The sequence below is a fragment of the Pungitius pungitius genome, chromosome 7 (assembly GCF_949316345.1).
Source record: "Pungitius pungitius chromosome 7, fPunPun2.1, whole genome shotgun sequence".
Lineage (NCBI taxonomy): Eukaryota > Metazoa > Chordata > Actinopteri > Perciformes > Gasterosteidae > Pungitius > Pungitius pungitius.
In genome coordinates, this window is record NC_084906.1 from 17276347 (window position 1) to 17293132 (window position 16786).

The following is a 16786-nucleotide window of genomic DNA, read 5'->3' on the forward strand; positions in this document are numbered from 1 at the left end:
TCACTTTCATTTCACTCTTCCGTGTTTTTTAACAGCCGAATCATTGGGAAACTCGTTGCAGGTGGTGTGGGGGGGTTTCCTGGGATATTTTAAGTGGATGTGTGCAGTGCTGTAACAGCACTTCAAGTTTATAAACAAATGAGTCCCTGTAGATCACAAGTGTGTCTTTCCAGCGGGACATGTCTCTCCCTTCTTCTACACTCATCCAAATGTACGGTTTGGGCCGGATCCTTTAGCGTCAGAGCAATCGAGCTCATGTCTCTCACAGCTTGGGTCATGCTGCAGGAAAGACCAGACCTGGCTCAGTTAGTGAACACTTTTTTTTACCATTCCCTAGAAATAAGACTTCAGCTGTGGTTGCTGCCTTGTTCGATCTCAGATTGGGCCCCTTTTTAAAGATTCTTCATGCTTTACGGAATCAAACTTTGGAATTACACAAGGATTGTCCCTTAACATTGACAGTGACAGGTTGCATACAATATGAAGCTAAACTGGCCGTGCATTGATTCATGTAAATAAATGTAAAAAAAACATACTTGCGACTGCTGACTAGAATCAACATCTCGCTCTCCTAAATGGTTTTGAGGAAGATTGGAGCTCTTTGCAACGCTATTAATTCACGGGTGCTAAGGGTCAAGGAGTCAAGGAGGTAAGTAGGGAGGGAAAACGCCTGCTACAGAAAAGACACCACTACTCCTTTTCATATTTCATGTTGTTCATGTGCACTCTCCCATATTAAAAAAAACAATTACTTAGATAAGCAAAGTGGTTACTCTTACGCAACCATCTCAAATGTGCTATCATCAATTAAATAGACTTGTCATTCATCCAGAGCTTTGGACTGTTATTTTACTGTCAAATGTCAAATGTATTTCACTGTCAAATGTAATCCTAGACAAACGACAGCTTAATATCACCCGCACCCCAATATTTTTATGGTCAAAAACACAAGTTTCATCAGAGAGGTGTTTGCATTGTAAAGAAGTTCTGATATGAGATTTTTTTTGTGGGATTTACAAGTTATTTTTAATGATTAAACATGATTTCTTCCCAATAACTTTAACCGCCAGGTGATGTTAAAATAGAAATGGCATTACCAGAATTAATTGAAGGATTTTAAAATCTGTCCTGTTTTGGTTGCAGGCATTTTTGCTCAAAGGTTTTTCTTCATGCTTAATAAACCTAAATGACAGCTAACTGTGGCCCACCTTTGATCACCTCTGTTTACAACTAATTGCTCTCCCTCGCTGCACCAGCTGAGCCAATGCAACCTTTGATTAATTTACCTTTCATTCTGTCATAAGGTACATTATTCATCCGTGAGGCTCAATGAGGATTTATTTCACACGGGTCGCATTGAGCAAGAGCAGGCTTTCTGCAAGTCAAGACTCCTTCTTGGCCCTCACAGGGGGCCCTGTTGTGTGTGCACACATCTTGTAAACATTTCTCTGCAGAAAGGCCTGCGGGCTGCAGGTTCAACTCCCTATTGCAAAATGTGACTGTCATCTTAGTGCCAATCCGAAATATTTGTGCATGCAGACACGGGCAGAATTGGCACCAAATTGCGAGGCGACGCTGGAAGGCGAAACCAGGAGGTCTGGCTCAAAGGGACCGATGCATCCTGGGGTGGAATTCACAAATTAAATATTTAGTGGGATTAAGTGGAGTGAGAGAAAGAAACTGGAGGGTTTTGAATTGATTGGAATTATTTCAAGTGTCACACTCTCAAGCTTGCTTTGGAACTCACAAATACATCATATTTTATTATAATCCCTGCTGCTTGAGATGAGTTTATGTCCTGCGAGCTGGTTGAACAGGTCAATGTTGTTTCAAACTTGGCTTATAAGGAAGCCTGGATCTCATGAGCAATCTCTATAAATCCTGGCTGGAGTCTTGCATGCAGCAGCAAAAGACATTATTGTTATCCTGCTGGAAGGAAACTTAAGAGTTTTAAGTAAATATTAAGAATTATTGTTTGAAAATAATGTTATTTATGGTAATCAATTTAGCCCTACTTGTTGCTATAATTATAAATACAGAGTAACAGTTCAGGCAATACTCATTTATTATTTCATTAAAACATGGGCAAACACACTTCTTAATACAAATGAAACCATATTAAAAAGTGTGCAAAACGTAGAACATTATGTGTGTTCAAAAAACATTTTAAATAAATTTCCTTCTTATTTAAGGCGTTTTAGGCATTTGTTTATGTTTAACACCGTCAGGTTTTTGTTATTGGCCGTGAGTAACTTTTTCCCAGGATGTTATTCCATTGTCTCAGGTTTCATTTCTGTAGCAGATTCTTGATGTCTATCGTATTGGGATTACTTGCAGCCTTGGATTAGTTCAGTAGAACTATGCACTGACTAAGAGGGTTTTCAAAGATGCCGGTGGCCATGCGGCGTTTGATGAATGTCGTGCATCATTAAGCTTTTTACTGGTGATGCAACTACTCATAGTTACTTAAGAGAGGTGCCTTTGTCCAAAAGTTATAATTGACTTACTATGCGGGACGGAAGAAGCGTCCGACTCAGACCTCGAAACCTCCATGTGTTTGCCATTCCGCTCAAGCATTGCGCAACCTGAGCATTGCTCAACATGTAACATAACGCCTCACAAATTAACGGAGGCTCAATGGAGCGCGGGCCCACGTGTTGGACCAAAGCAGAACTTTAGATTTCTTGTTATTTCTCTTTACAGAACAACGCAGACAGCCGAGGGGTCGTCCGCGTCTACGGTCCACCTCCTGGGGCTCCCGTAGTCATCGGGGTGAAGCACCGAGTAACCCAACGCCTCGGCCGTCCTCCTCTTCTGGACCCGGTGGAGGAGGATCCGGTACGTCCCCGTCAGCGGGCTCCGGCCGTTCTGGCAGGGATTGTTCTGGAAGTGGCCCGTCGTAATGCCCAGGTCCCTCAGCAGAGCCTTCACCTCCTGCTCCTGCGCGCACAGCGCCCGGTCGGCCTGGGCGAAGTGCGCCGGGGACAGGGGCAGCGAGGCGTACGGACGGGGGCACTCGACCCCCTCCAGCCAGGGGCCGGACGCGACCTGCGCGAGGGGCGAGCGGTCGGCGGGCGCCGGGCGCAGCAGGCCCTCGATCACCAGCTGGCACGGGGCGGGCACGTGGGCGGGCACGGCGTAGGCCCCCCGCAGGATGGAGCGCTTCAACCGCCCCAGTTTGTCCCCGCGGAAGGGCATGGTGCCCGTCACCATGAAGTACAGGAGGACGCCCAAGGCCCACGTGTCCGAGTGGCGGCCGGCGTAACCTCTGTCCCGGAACAGCTCGGGGGCGGCGTACGGCGGTGAGCCGCAGAAGCTGGTGAGGAGATCGTTGGGGCCCTTCTCGGCGCTGAAGCCGAAGTCTCCGACCTTGATGCAGTAGCTGGTGGTGTAGAAGATGTTTTCCGCCTTGAGGTCTCTGTGGACAATGTTGTTGTCGTGCTGAAATGTAAACACACACCACCCAAAAAGGGGAACGTGTTATTAGAGGTTCTATTTTGGGGTGAAGGGTTAAATTGATGACAAATTGAACAACAACATTAACTTCAATGGTCCGTTGCACCTTTTCTAACTATTATACCTTTCGGACAGTTATAGTTAGGGCCCTTTGCCCAGTTTCAGATGTGTGAGTTCTTAGTAGTTCCCCCCTTAACTTTTCAGGTGGTGTCACCTGAATGATCAAAGGTTTAACACTATCCAACATTTCACATTAAAAGCAAAAATACACATTCCTTCCTCAGTAATAACGCCAGAAAAACACTAACTTGCGACTCACAAGGGGCCTTTTTCTGCATTATTTACTTTTGTGCACTTTATGTTTGACAGCTTTATCTTTATTATTAGTATCAACACTAGTGAACGAAAGTTGGTTATGTTTTCTGATGAAGAGTAGAGTAGAAAACTAGATCCAATAATTATTTTAAATAAAAAGTTTCCCACTTATGTAGCAGTAAAGGTGTGTTAACACATCCATAGTTTACGACTGACAGAGAAACACTGTTGCATTTAAATCTCCCTTAATTTCACCTCTTTCATGGCCACTAAAAGGTTTGAACGACTGAATCGTCTGAACGATGGAGACCTCAAAGAAAGCGAGCACAGTCCTCTGTGAGGACGCCGTGGACGCTCACCATGTGTTTAACAGCAGAGACGACCTGCGCGAACACCAGCCTGGCGTCCAGGTCGTTGAGCCTCCCCCTGCTGGTGACCCGGGAGAACAGGTCCCCACTGCTGCCGTACTCCATCACCAGATACAGCTTCCTGCTGGTCTCCATCACCTCGTACAGACGCACCACGTTGGGGTGGCACAGCTTCTCCATGCAGCTGATCTCTGAGTTCGTCATTGGCTGGAGCCTCTCGTCCAGCTTATCCATTATCTTGATGGCGACTCTCTCTGGGACAGAAGATGTGGGCCAGGAGGGGGATTAGATGTCACCAAAGGATTTAGAGAGTGTCAAACAAGGTGACGGCTCAAAATAAGGACAGACAGTTCTTAAGATATTTAAGCACGTGGGAGTGTTTTGGCGCATAAGGAAGGCAGACGGAACGTATTTCTGGCCTCAGAGTATAAAGCAGTCCAGGGGTTGGAGAAGATCCGTGGTGATCAGAAAGAGTTACTCAGGAGATTAGCCACATATTATTAAATATGGAAAAGTGGAAAAGGCTTAATCCAGGGAATGTGCTTCCTGTGGAATATAACATTTGTTATATATCGATTAAAGCAGGGATCAACTGAGACACTTTGCAGAGATAAAAACAGGTCTCTTTTTTTTTTCTCCGACAACTTTGAGCTGCATCATTTGAGTTGCATCAAGTTTGACAACCAGTCGTTATCAACCTCTGCGAGCTTACAATTTGTTAAGACAAAAAGCTTTCAATGAAATGTACGGTTCACAGAGGTCAAGAAAGGAGTCACAAGAAAACTGCCTCTTATTCCCGACCTTTGGTCAAGGCATGGATGCCCAGCCTGACCGTGGAGAAATTCCCCTGCCCGATCTCTCCCCGCAGCTCGTAGAAGCCGACCCTTCGCCCGAGCATCAGGTCGTTGACGATCCTCTCGCTGTGGGCCATGTCGTAGACGACCCTGTCGAAGGGCGACTGCCTCATCCTCTCCGTTTCGGTCAGCCGAAGGACGGCGCTTGGGAGAGCGCAGGCCGCCGGCCTGCAGCCTGATTTCTCCTCCGCTGTAGCCTCGCCTTTTGATTTTCTGCCATCTTTCTGCTTCGGCCATAGGCGTCGTTTGATGGCTTCGAAAGAAGGTTTAAGAAACAAGAGGAAAATTGGAAAGAAATTGAGATGCCTGGGTTCCTGATCTTAAAAATACGTTGTCTATATGAAATGAGCACTTCGAGCTTGTTCCACAAACTGAATAGCAATAGACTTTTTGTTACGTAATTTGCACCGCCTACGTTGTATTTGTTGCCAAAAATAGCCAGATACTCTCTTAAGATATCTTTGTAGTGCACCATGGGAGTCCTACGGAGGTCAATGTTACATGTATAGAACATCAGTAATGAGATTGACCTCCGTGTGATCTTCTGAGCTAAAAAGTCTGGCCTCAGTCACAACAATCTCAACACTGTCAGGTTTGTGATTAGTTCATAACTTGCTGTTAAAAGAGGGAGGCCAATGATAAGTGATTTGCCAAGATGAATATTTGCTGACAGTTTATAAATGAACAGGATACAAGAGGATATCTTTATATGGCATTTTAGTATAAGCCCCTTTCTCTTTACTGGTGTTGCTTTGTGTTATATCTGTTTCCTCATTCATTTCCACAGGAATTATGCATATCTTTTTGGACAAAAGCAGGATGTGTCAAGCTTTCCTGTTTTGTCTCTTCTGGGAACATTAGTTCATATTTTAATCACAAAGTTCGTAAACTCTTACCACATCTATTTAATAAACAGAATATTTTCTTACGTAAACTTTGTGTCCTGTTTTCTTTTTAATCTTTACAGGAAACAGTTGATCAAAGTTCAGCATTACACAAAGAGCAATGAGCGACGAGGGCAGATTTCTCTTCTGCCAAATCCTAAGCACCGTCAGATTTCAAACAATACAACACTTCCTGCAAAAGACGGGAGTATTAGAATACAGCAGATGCATTTACCTTGGAGCTGTGAATCCTTCATGTCTGTCCCTCAGGCACACTGACACTCCCTGAACAAAGTGAACACGGCCTACGAGGACTAAATCCCTCGTCACAATCCTATTAACAGTGTATTAGTGTACTGCTCATTGGGTTATTATCTAACATAGACTAAAATGAATTGCTGCATACTCAGTTTCAAAGAAAATACTAATTATTATTCAAATTAGTTTTCGGTGGTGATAAATATTAAAAGACAATATAATTAACATAACAAAACACTTTGTTTATTCATTTAATCATTGAAACATTGATAGTACACATATTGCAGTAGGCTATATTTAAAGTGAACTTTAAATATAGCCTACTTACCTTTGAGAAGGTAAAAAAATATTTAAAAAAATATTCAATCTTGAATGCAAATCAACTGCGCTGCTCACCACGTTCAAGCTTGTTAACCTAGAGGAGGATTTAGCATCAACTTTGGCATTTTCTCAAGAAAAAGATCTGTGCTGAGTTCCAACTACTAGATGCCATCTGATTGCTTACAGTTTGCCACATTAGCATTACTAGTTTTAAAGTGTTGTTCACGGTTTGGTTCTGCTTCCCCCACGTGGACAAAAAGCATTTTTTTTTATCCGGGTACATTTTTCACCAGTTGAGGTAAGAAGAACAATGCTCATCCATCATAAATTGCTTTCAAAATGAATACAAATACACGATTTACTTGTTTACGATGTTTACTAGGCATAAACATCGTGGCATATACTCTTCGAGCGTACAGGATGGACTTCTCGCCATTCCGACCAATCACCAACGAGGATTGGTTGGCGGGAGAGGAAAAGGCGGGCCTCCGAGTGTTCAACTGACGAATCAGCGAAAACCCCTCACGGAGAAACCGGAAGCACATGCTTAGCGCGCTGCTCACGATGTTGTCATCTGGGGCATGTTGATAGAAGATCGGTGATTTGTATATATATTCATATTTTTTGTAAGTGTAACTATCGTGTTAAAAAAAAGAAGGAAAATGGCCGCAAAAGTGGCTACACCCGTCACCCCCACGGAGCCCGACCCTGACCGGTGCGGGAGTGAGGAGGAGACCCGCGGGGCCGAGGCGCAGGAGGACAGCACCCGGCAGCAGGCAGGCCCCGCGGCCGCCGTGAGCCACAGCAGACCGTCCAAACTCCCGCTGTCCCGCATCAAAGCGCTGATGAAGACCGACCCAGACGTGTCACTGGCAAGCCAGGAGTCCGTGTTCATCATCGCCAAAGCCACGGTAAAAACAACAACAACAACAAAAAACAACAACCCTATCAGAATAAAATGAAGTCCGTGTCACGCCGTGTTATCGCAGTCATTCGTCATATCTTCATCCGGATTCAGTACGATGAAATCATTAATTTGTGTTTTAAATGAAGTTTACAATAAAAACTGTTGAAAGCATTGAAGTAGGCCTACTATAACATTTCACATTCATCAGGACCGTTGTCCTCCAATTGAATTATTTTAATGTGTTACAGTCTGTATAACTGACATTAAAAGGGTATGTGCCAGCTTGCAAAAACTAAACAAAGTTTATAGTGACAAAGGGAAAGGATGGAAATAAAGTTCACTTTTAAATGCACAAAAAAATTATAGCCATTATTAGGCTGTGTATTAGATTTAGCTTGAAATGACAGAACATCAATGCCCTTCTTTCTTCCAGGAGTTGTTTGTTGAGATGATTGCCAGAGATTCCCTGGTGTACGCCCAGCAAGGGAAGAGAAAAACGTTGCAAAGAAAGGACCTGGGTAAATGTATAATAATATATATCAAAGTACATTAACATGTTCACTTGGATATCAACAAACCTAATGTTTAAATGTTCAGATGCAAAAAAGAACACTAGTTTTGACCTTGTTTATTTTTAAACTCTCTTGTCTTTTACCTCTACAGACAATGCAATTGAGGCCATAGATGAATTTGCATTTCTTGAAGGTAAGCTCCCAGCAGGACTTTACATTTCCATTAGTTGACTTCACCTAAACAAGGTCAACTTAATATAACACCTTCGTAATGTAAGAATACATAAACATACTCCATATTCATGCAAATGTGTGCACAAATCCTGTATTCATTGTTAATACCATTCCTGTGTAGAATGTATGTACAACTTGAGTTTGTTCTCTTTATTTTTCTGTAGGCACACTAGATTAAAAGCGGCTCCCAACGAGAAGAACATTTAATATCTGAAACCATCCAAGAAACTTTCTGTTTCAGGAACACATTTTTGTTTTGAAAACGTTTTCTGGTACTTTTTTAAGTCAGAGTCTCAATGGATATTTATAAATGCTTTTCTACAATGTTCCATTTAAGATTTTTCATACTTTACTTTCAGTGGGAATGTGTAAATGTGTTTATGTTTTTGTAAATATTTGTGAAAAACTACTGCACAATGGAATAAATGTAAGTTTTAAACTCCATGTCCGTCTGTAGTCAGTATTAAAATACTATATTCTACCCATTGTTACTATATATCAACTTTACGTATTAGTCCCACGGGGATTGGGATGCTCATCCTGACTGGGAATATTACTTCTGTCCTTTTTGATGACATACCGGCTTTAAAAAAATGTTTGAGTCATTTTGCAGCATTTAGCTCCATAGAAAAGGACTCCCTGTCCTTTTTGCTCCCGTTTAATACTAAATTCTCCCTCACAATAAATAATCTGCAAACCAAATAAAAAAAAAAACACAAAAAAATCACATTACCAGAAGACAGGAACTTGGACTGAATCTGCCTTCTTGAGGAGAGATCCAATGATGTTTCTAGAAGCGGCGTTCACACTCAAACCACATTGTTCTAAATTACGGAATTGAATAGCTTTCTCCTGCTGTGCAGCTCATGGAGACCTTTTTCTTTACCTTCATTTTTTGCAATTGTAACTCGGTTTGAAACTACAATTCAGTTACTGCCTGCTGGTGGACAAACTATGTAATGGCAACACCAAATGACTGCAACAACATGCTATTTCTTTTCAGTTATCAGCTGAATTGATAAGCTAATGTCGGTTTGACCACAGTCCAGAGTCAGTCTGCGTCTGTTGAATACAAAACAGCATCGAGTTACCGACAGTAAATCTCTTGGAAAAGAGACCAGATTCTAAATATGTCATCAGCATTCTTTCACGCCAAGGTAGTTAATTGCAGCGCAATAGCAGCAGGAGGTGAAAGTTAAATGTCTTTGACTTGTTCAAAATGACAAAGAGTTTTGAGTTTGCTTTAGGAATTTATCTGAATCTCTTTTAGACCTGAGACATATTTTGTTCTTCCTGGCAGCATTTCTTAAACACATACAAACGGTTTCGGTTACACACTCTAGGCACAGTCAAGACCCCGTGAGTTTTTGCAGATTTTCAAAATAAATGCCTGTGTTTAAGCTGATTTTCGGGGGTTTTGTGTTTCGTGCAGCGATGAAACCGAGCAGGGAGAAGCACTCAGGTTTGGTTCCAGAGGAGCACTAGTCAACTCCCCGCAGAGGAATGCCTGACTGGCACAGGGGAACATGGTGTTCTCCTTTATAATAAAGTATAATCACACGTTGAAGGATTGGACATTTATTTATTTCCCACAGCTAACAACGACATTCCATGAAGCAATTTTCATGTGAAAACAAAATGTAGAGCTTCCCTCTGCCCAGAGTGAATGAACAGTGAATCTGGGAGCAGCTTGATGGTCCTTTTAATGATGGGACATTGGCATGTTGACAGAATAAGCTGGTCCCGTGCCTTTGTTTGTCTAGTTATTTAAAAATCACTGCGAACCAATTGGAATGATAATCAGATCCCAGGTAAAGAGAAGGGTCAAATGTATTTATCTGCGGATTTAAGGCCGATGTTACGTCAGGTCATGCCACAGGTTGTGAATATTTTATTTTTCTCTTCCAGATACCGTGATGTTAAATAAATAGCTTAAATGGGAAAATTGGCTGGTACCTGTTGTTTGTATTTGAAATAAAACAGCTAAGTCGAAAAGGGTCATTTAGCATCATGACTGGAAACGGACTGAAACAGTTTACTTGGTTCCTCTGAATGCTTCCCATGGTGATCACCTAATTGCAACGTCTTCAGGGAAGACAAAAAATGAACTGATCAAAGATCAGTGACGTTTTTTTCCCTTGGAAATGCCACGCAGGTAAAGTCGGATCTCTTCGGCTGCATATTTCACACAGTGAACCGTGTCATCCAACAATCTGCAGGAGGCCATATTATCCCTCAATCCATCTCAGGTTCTCCACCCCCTTAAAGAGGAAGACATCCCCCCCTGCACACCCCACCCCCCCCTTACCTTTTTTGCAGCTATTTCATTGCCCACATGTTTGTGAGTCTGCACAATTTGACAGATATTGTAATTGCGGCAAAGATATGCAGAAAATGTGTCCGTCTCACAAGCCGACCTGCAGTCATGTGGAAGGTATGTTTTTGCAGCTGACATTCCAACCTGATTTCTTGGGTCAATTTCTTGAACAGTTAACCCCACCTCCAACACACACACACACACACAGACGGACACACACACACACACGCTTTACCCGAACCCCACCCCTCAGCGCACAGACTGTTCCACATCAGGAAGCAAATATGTTTGCCCATATGCGACATTGTTTCCTTTTTGTTTGAACATTAGTTCTTCAGGTATTTCAGGGGCCAAAGGATAATTTGTTCCGATCCGTTTTTGCCGCAGGCTTTTGCCCCCATTGATTACATTCGCCAAAGGTTGTTTCTAAAGCAACACTTCCTTGCATGATGTAACTCATTGTTCCAGAATAATCCAGCCAATATATTTCAGTTTTCCTTTCCTTTCCAGAGGACAAAATGTCCAAAGCATCCAGGGTAATGAAGTGTAATCTATTGTTTTAATTTGTACACTTATGTATTCGTAAACTTAGGAACGATTTTATAGAAGTTTTCCCTTCTATTCGGGAAGGATTATTGGAAAAGTGATAGGTAACCATGACAACGCAGAACGACCCAAATTGGTTTCAAACAAAGTGACACCAAGTGTACAATTGGGAGAGGGGATTCACACACAACAAACAGAAATAATATGAAAATAAATAAGACATAACAAGAGACCGATCCATTGACAGGGTTCATAGAAGGAGAACATATATTTTACATATTTTCTGCAGTGTATTGGGGGACAGATAGGTATTTTTCTCAATATTGGGGGGGAACAAGACCCGCGCCCCCCCCCCCCCCCAAAAAAAAAAGAATGCGTGGTTACGCCCTTGGGGGAAACCATCTACTGTAAGTGTCCATTCAACAGAAATAACTTGAACTGCAACAGCAGCAGTAGATCAGAATGAAGAGCAGCAACGTGTTTTCACCAACTACACAGTCCAAAATGTTTCTTCAATAGTTTTCATTCTGCAAAGAGTTACAGGAAATGCCAAATCTTAGTGAGTGCCAGATTCGAACCTAGAAATGTGATGCTGAAGCGATCTCTGCAACAAGAAAGTTTAGCTCATTGTTGGCAACAATCGAGCCCAGGAATCCAAAGACCAAGAATCAAAGCGCAAATGGGTTGCAATACTATTTAAAAGCAAGAAAATGAGACGATCTGGGAGAGCAGCGGAATTCAGCAGAAATTTGAAGCTATAGTTAAAAAAAAAAAGTAAAAAAGCTATAAATTGCTGCTGAATTGTTTTGGTCTTCTATGCACCTCCATTGCATTTGAGCGGCTCTGCAGTTTCACCGGCGAGTATCTAACAACCTCATCAAGTAAAAGGTTGACATGATCAAAATGGCAAGTTGCTAACATAAGTTAAGTAACGACTGGGGAAAGAACAGTGCTCCAAGCAAAGGGCAAATCAACAAAGAGCATAGTTCAAATGGTCAAAATCCCAATCATGTCTTTCCTTATTAATAATATTTAGAGCTCACTTATAGATTTTCACCACTTCAGCCAATTAAATGTGTAAAGACATAAACTGTAGCGACATTGGTTTCATGTGTCATCATCCAGCTTTTGATCAATCATTTTGCAGACCGTCTTTATTGGCGGCATCGCCGGCCTTTGGTACATGTGTTTGTCATTTTTCTCGACCACAAGCTCGGTTCAAGGGAACATCTTGAATCAGACACCCGTCTATGTGGTTTCTCCGAGTGTAATGAGCTCAGGATGCTTTTTTTTTTTTCTCTGTTGAAGAGCCTCTGCCATCGATCTGGATGGCTGGACTCTTGGAAAAAAAGCCTTCAGCTGGTTCTTGTGTGCACATGTAAACTAACAACTGTGTCAGGATTTATGGTCGGACTGGAGAGCCTCTGAATCTCTTTATTGGCCAAACATGTTACATTTACTTGGTGAAATTGGCACATTGGCTTATGAGCTAAGCCCCAAAAAGAGAAAAGAACTAAAGCACGGGCATTGGTTTCCTATTGGCTGCCAGGCGTTTGTTTAAAGAATGTTTAAAGACATTTATCATTTATCAGTATAATGCATGCCTGAGAACAATGTGTCGTTCGTTTTGAAAGATGACACACTGAGATGTTGTTTGTTTTAGATCACCCGAAATAGTGGCAGCAAATGAACTGAACACAAGAAGTATGAAGCTGAAGACGGCACTTTGTCGAACACCTCCTCCAACGTGCAAATAAAGAGGTGATAAATTACCCAGAACGACGGGTAAACCTTTTAAAAATGGTAAAAAAAAAACAGGCCCAATCAGGTGTTTAACCGACAAAATGCAGAGTATAACATTTAGAGAAGGCCAAAGGGTCCAGATTGATCTACTATATATCCACATAGCAGTTGTTCTCTACAGTATTAATGATCTGAAGGCCCTACGGTGCACCTTTGAGAATGCACGCCCATTTTTAACCGTAAATCCAGTTGATCAAAGATTCCAGGTATGTTTGGCATTTCGTCTGGAATCCCACAGAGAACAAGACTCTGCTGCGAGACCTCTTCAGACGCAGCAGTCGGACACGCCCACCGTCCGGTCTGAAAGTTTCCACAGCAACACACAAATCAGGCTTCATTTTGATACCATTTGGAAACGAAATACATTGTGTGTCGCTCGAATGGCGAATCGGGGGCAGATCATGTGACGTGAAAGCCGCCCGCGGGCACGAATCCCCGTGGCTTGTGAATCTGTTTCGGTCCTGGTGGAGAAAAGGCAATCGTTGGAGGAATTTAAAGCCTCAAATGAGACAAATGAGGCTCGCCATCCCGAAGGAGAAAAAAAAAAGGAGAAACGAGTGAGAGTGTGAAAGAAAAAGAGGATTGGGGAGGGAGTTTGGCTGCGCGTGAGAGTGACTGAAAATGGATAAACAGAGGGTGGGAGGGGTGACAGAACCAGAGAGGTGGTGTAAGTGGGTTGAGTGAGAGATGGGCTGGGAGGTAAAAAAAAAAAAAAAAAAAAAAGAGGGAGGGAGTGATATAAGAGAGGCAGCCACGGAGGGAGAGGTGACAGAGTAGATTATCCTCCTCTCCTCTCCTCCTCTCCTCCTCTCCTCCTCTCCTCCTCTCCTCCTCTCCTCCTCTCCTCCTCTCCTCCTCTGCCAGCCTCATCATGTTCACGCTGCAGATGTTGACTGTTATCTCTCTGGCTGTTATTCTCCTGGCATCTGTGGAAGGTAGGACACAACCATGCTTACTATCTGTGTGTGTGTGTGTGTGTGTTGCATGGCAGGTGGCAGAGGGAGCGATGGCGAAGACAGAAAAGCACAGGAGAGGAAAAAAAGGGGGGGGGGACAGCAGCAGAGGCAGCAGGGAGGGATGTAAACAGAGGGGGCAGAACGCGGGAGGATGAGCGTCTGATGATCACGCATCACCCAACGCAGAGAGACAGAAATGGGCCCGGTGTGTGTGTGTGTGTGTGTGCGCACGATGGTGTCGCCTCGCTCCGTTTTGTGTGTTTGTGTGTATTTTTTCGGGTTTTCGTTCCCCCGAAGGTGGTGTTTGACATCTGAGGACCGTCTGTGTCACGGCAAAGCGGCTCTCACAGCCCTCAATGCTCCCGCTGCGTCCATCCCACTTTAAACTGTTTACACGTTTGCTTTGGATGGAAAGGCATCGTGGCACACCCTCCACACACACACACACACACACACACACACACACACTCCTCTCTCTCTCTCTCTCTCTCTCTCTCTCACTTTCTCTGTCTGCCGTGTTCCTATGTTTCACAGCACAATGGGATTCCATTGTAATTCCTGACATTCTTGTGTGTGTGTGTGTGTGTACTTGAGTGTCCATCAGTGTGCGTCCACACGGAACCGGAGTCATGGGCACATTCTCCAGAACAGATAACGTTAGGGCCGTGTGGGAAAACCTTTTCACCATTTCAAAACCCTGAGCGAAATCCTCACGTGAGAGGTTTCCAATAATGTTGCTTGCGATCACGTGACAAAATGCGTGCTGTTTGAAACTTTGGCGGCTGACACATGTTCAGTCTCCTGGGTTTGTAACAGAGGAGGCCAGACGGGGTGGATTGAGCTCGAGTGGCAGGAACGTTAGTAAACTGCTGTCAACTTGCTTTTGTTTTTTGTTTTTTACACCCTCCTCCAATGTTTCCTCGCTCAGGTAAAGGAGTGCAGATGCAACGGGACGTCCAGTGCTGCATGTTGTACTCCCAGGGCAAGGTGCGAACCAAAGACGTGCTGCGGTTTGAGGTGCAGACGGAGGGGCCCGACTGCAGTATACAAGCCATCATGCAAGTATTTCAGCTATCCACTCCGGGAGCTTAAGGCGTGGAAAATAGGAGGGCAGAAACCCGGGCCCGAGAGGCATTGTCGTCTTTCCAGGTCGCGTTTGTTGTGGCAGGGCTCGGTGCTGCATTCGCCAGGGAAGCAAGAAAGGAAATATGTGGGAATAACAAGCCATCTGAAAAATACCTCCCGAGCCGGCTAAGCCCGGTCAGAACAGCAGGGTTTAGTTAAGCAAACTATTCTGCCTTGTGATACCTATTGTTTTCCAGGGGAGGTCGGAGGAATCTGATGTAGCCGCAGTTCAAGGAGCTCGTTTTTTTTTTTTTTTATGGTCCAGTTAACAGGAACATTCTTACAAATGGTTTCTTTGGCCGCCAGCTTCTCGACCACAATTTGACTCGTTTCTTATGGGGGGGGGGGGGGGGGGGGGAGAAAACATGTTTTGTCCCCCTACAGCGGTTCCTCGCCTGCAATTCCTCTGGGCTTAAAGTTTCCGCCTTTCTTGACAGACATGTTTGTCCAGTTTGTTTTTCACTGCTTATCTCCTGCCTTGAGTCTTGGGGATTAAAATCGGGGGGTTTGTGGACATCCGTTTTTCTGTTGCCTGCGTTGCGTAGTATTAAGTATTGTGCTCTTCTTTTTTTAGCCTTTACACAAAGAAGGCGGTGAAATGTGCAGACCCAGCGGACCGGAAGGTGAAGAGGTTGCTGAGAAAGCTCCTGTTGAGACAGAGAACCAAGGACCACAGGACCATGTGGCTCCTTCCTCGTGACAACCTGCCCGTCATGTCAGAGGTGCACGACTCAACCCGCAGTGTGTTGGACATAGTCGAAGGGATTTCATCAAATCGATTGAGTCCAAGCGGACAACGTGACCTTTGGTACATTTTCATGTTATTTACCTGTGATTTCCTCCTCATGTGATTACTAGGACAAGAAAGATAACTGGGCAGTTCTCAATGTGGAGTGATGGAGCGCCATCGGAGGACAGGGAGGAAAACTCGTAGTCATAAGTATGTTTTCATTCCAAAGCAGGATGTATAATGCGTCTCTTAAATGTCTCACCTGGTGCTTTTGCATTACGTTCCCACAGGCCAAGAACGCTCTCAGCAGCTCGTCGCGGCTCGCTGAGCCTCCGGTCGTCTTGTGTGTCTTTCTCTATCTACACTATCCGTCTCCCCGGGAACAGACCTGGGCAGCAATACTTATTTAAATGGCTTTAGATATTTAAACATGAACTGTGCTTGAAATATTCTCAAACACGTTGGCTGGAACGGTCTCTAAAGGGGTGTATTTACCTGTAAGATAAGTTGAATTGATTTTTCTTTTTTAAATGGCTCATACTGTTATTTGCCGGAGTCTGCCTGGAAGTGTCTCCCTCTACAACATTACTTCTTGTGAGTGATGTGGAAAAAAAGGTGTAATTAAGCAAACAATGAAGTTGCAGTGATATTTCTTTATTTCATATAAGATAACTCTACACGCTTATTTGTGAATTGTATACCTTCAGTAATGTATTTATAACACGGCACACGCTGTTAGATAGGTGACATCAGAGTGGGATCAGAGAGAAGATTTCTCCTGGATACACATTCCTGTGTCACACAAAGAACAAATGTTGCTGATTTAAAAACCCATGAAATCCCAGCCAATCTTCTAAAAAATTAGGCCCTCAGGCATCTATCAAAGATTTAAATGTCTCAGCATTTGCAGTTTACATTTGTCTTTTCCACTAATAGTCCATGACTAAACTATGCCAAAGTATTCATGATTCAATCCACCATATGGCAAGGCTGTTAAAACCTAGAGGGCTCAATTTGTGTGTGAAGCACACAAGTATTGTATCGTAGAAGAACGCACTGTATTATCTCAAGTGAACTATTTTATAAATTAATCTAAAACAATCTGAGCTGCCTCGCTGTCTTTTATTGCATCTTGTCTGCAGGTCTGCGGGGGGGGGGGGAAGCACCGGTGGCTCAAAAGCAAAGAAACACATAGTGAGA

General features: G+C 43.5%; 3 protein-coding genes across 3 annotated transcripts; 2 read left to right on the forward strand and 1 right to left on the reverse strand.

The window, feature by feature from the left end:
• Positions 1-2058: 2058 nt before the first annotated feature.
• LOC119217216 (serine/threonine-protein kinase NIM1) lies at positions 2059-6212 on the reverse strand. Its single transcript, XM_062563455.1, has 4 exons — positions 6113-6212; positions 4941-5246; positions 4131-4393; positions 2059-3441 (listed from the first exon to the last, which is right to left on the reverse strand). The coding sequence occupies exons 1-4, from the start codon at positions 6132-6134 to the stop codon at positions 2698-2700; spliced, it is 1335 nt and encodes a 444-aa protein (XP_062419439.1). The 5' UTR covers positions 6135-6212; the 3' UTR covers positions 2059-2697.
• Positions 6213-6952: 740 nt separating this feature from the next.
• Positions 6953-8590, forward strand: pole4 (polymerase (DNA-directed), epsilon 4, accessory subunit). The gene is made up of 4 exons (XM_037470698.2): positions 6953-7367; positions 7797-7881; positions 8027-8068; positions 8274-8590. Exons 1-4 carry the CDS (start codon positions 7119-7121, stop codon positions 8285-8287), a joined length of 390 nt encoding a protein of 129 aa, XP_037326595.2. The 5' UTR covers positions 6953-7118; the 3' UTR covers positions 8288-8590.
• A 5002-nt stretch (positions 8591-13592) lies between these two features.
• On the forward strand, positions 13593-16687 carry ccl44 (chemokine (C-C motif) ligand 44). Its single transcript, XM_037469937.2, has 5 exons — positions 13593-13710; positions 14660-14789; positions 15431-15578; positions 15715-15796; positions 15877-16687. Exons 1-4 carry the CDS (start codon positions 13647-13649, stop codon positions 15751-15753), a joined length of 381 nt encoding a protein of 126 aa, XP_037325834.2. The 5' UTR covers positions 13593-13646; the 3' UTR covers positions 15754-15796; positions 15877-16687.
• Positions 16688-16786: the final 99 nt, after the last annotated feature.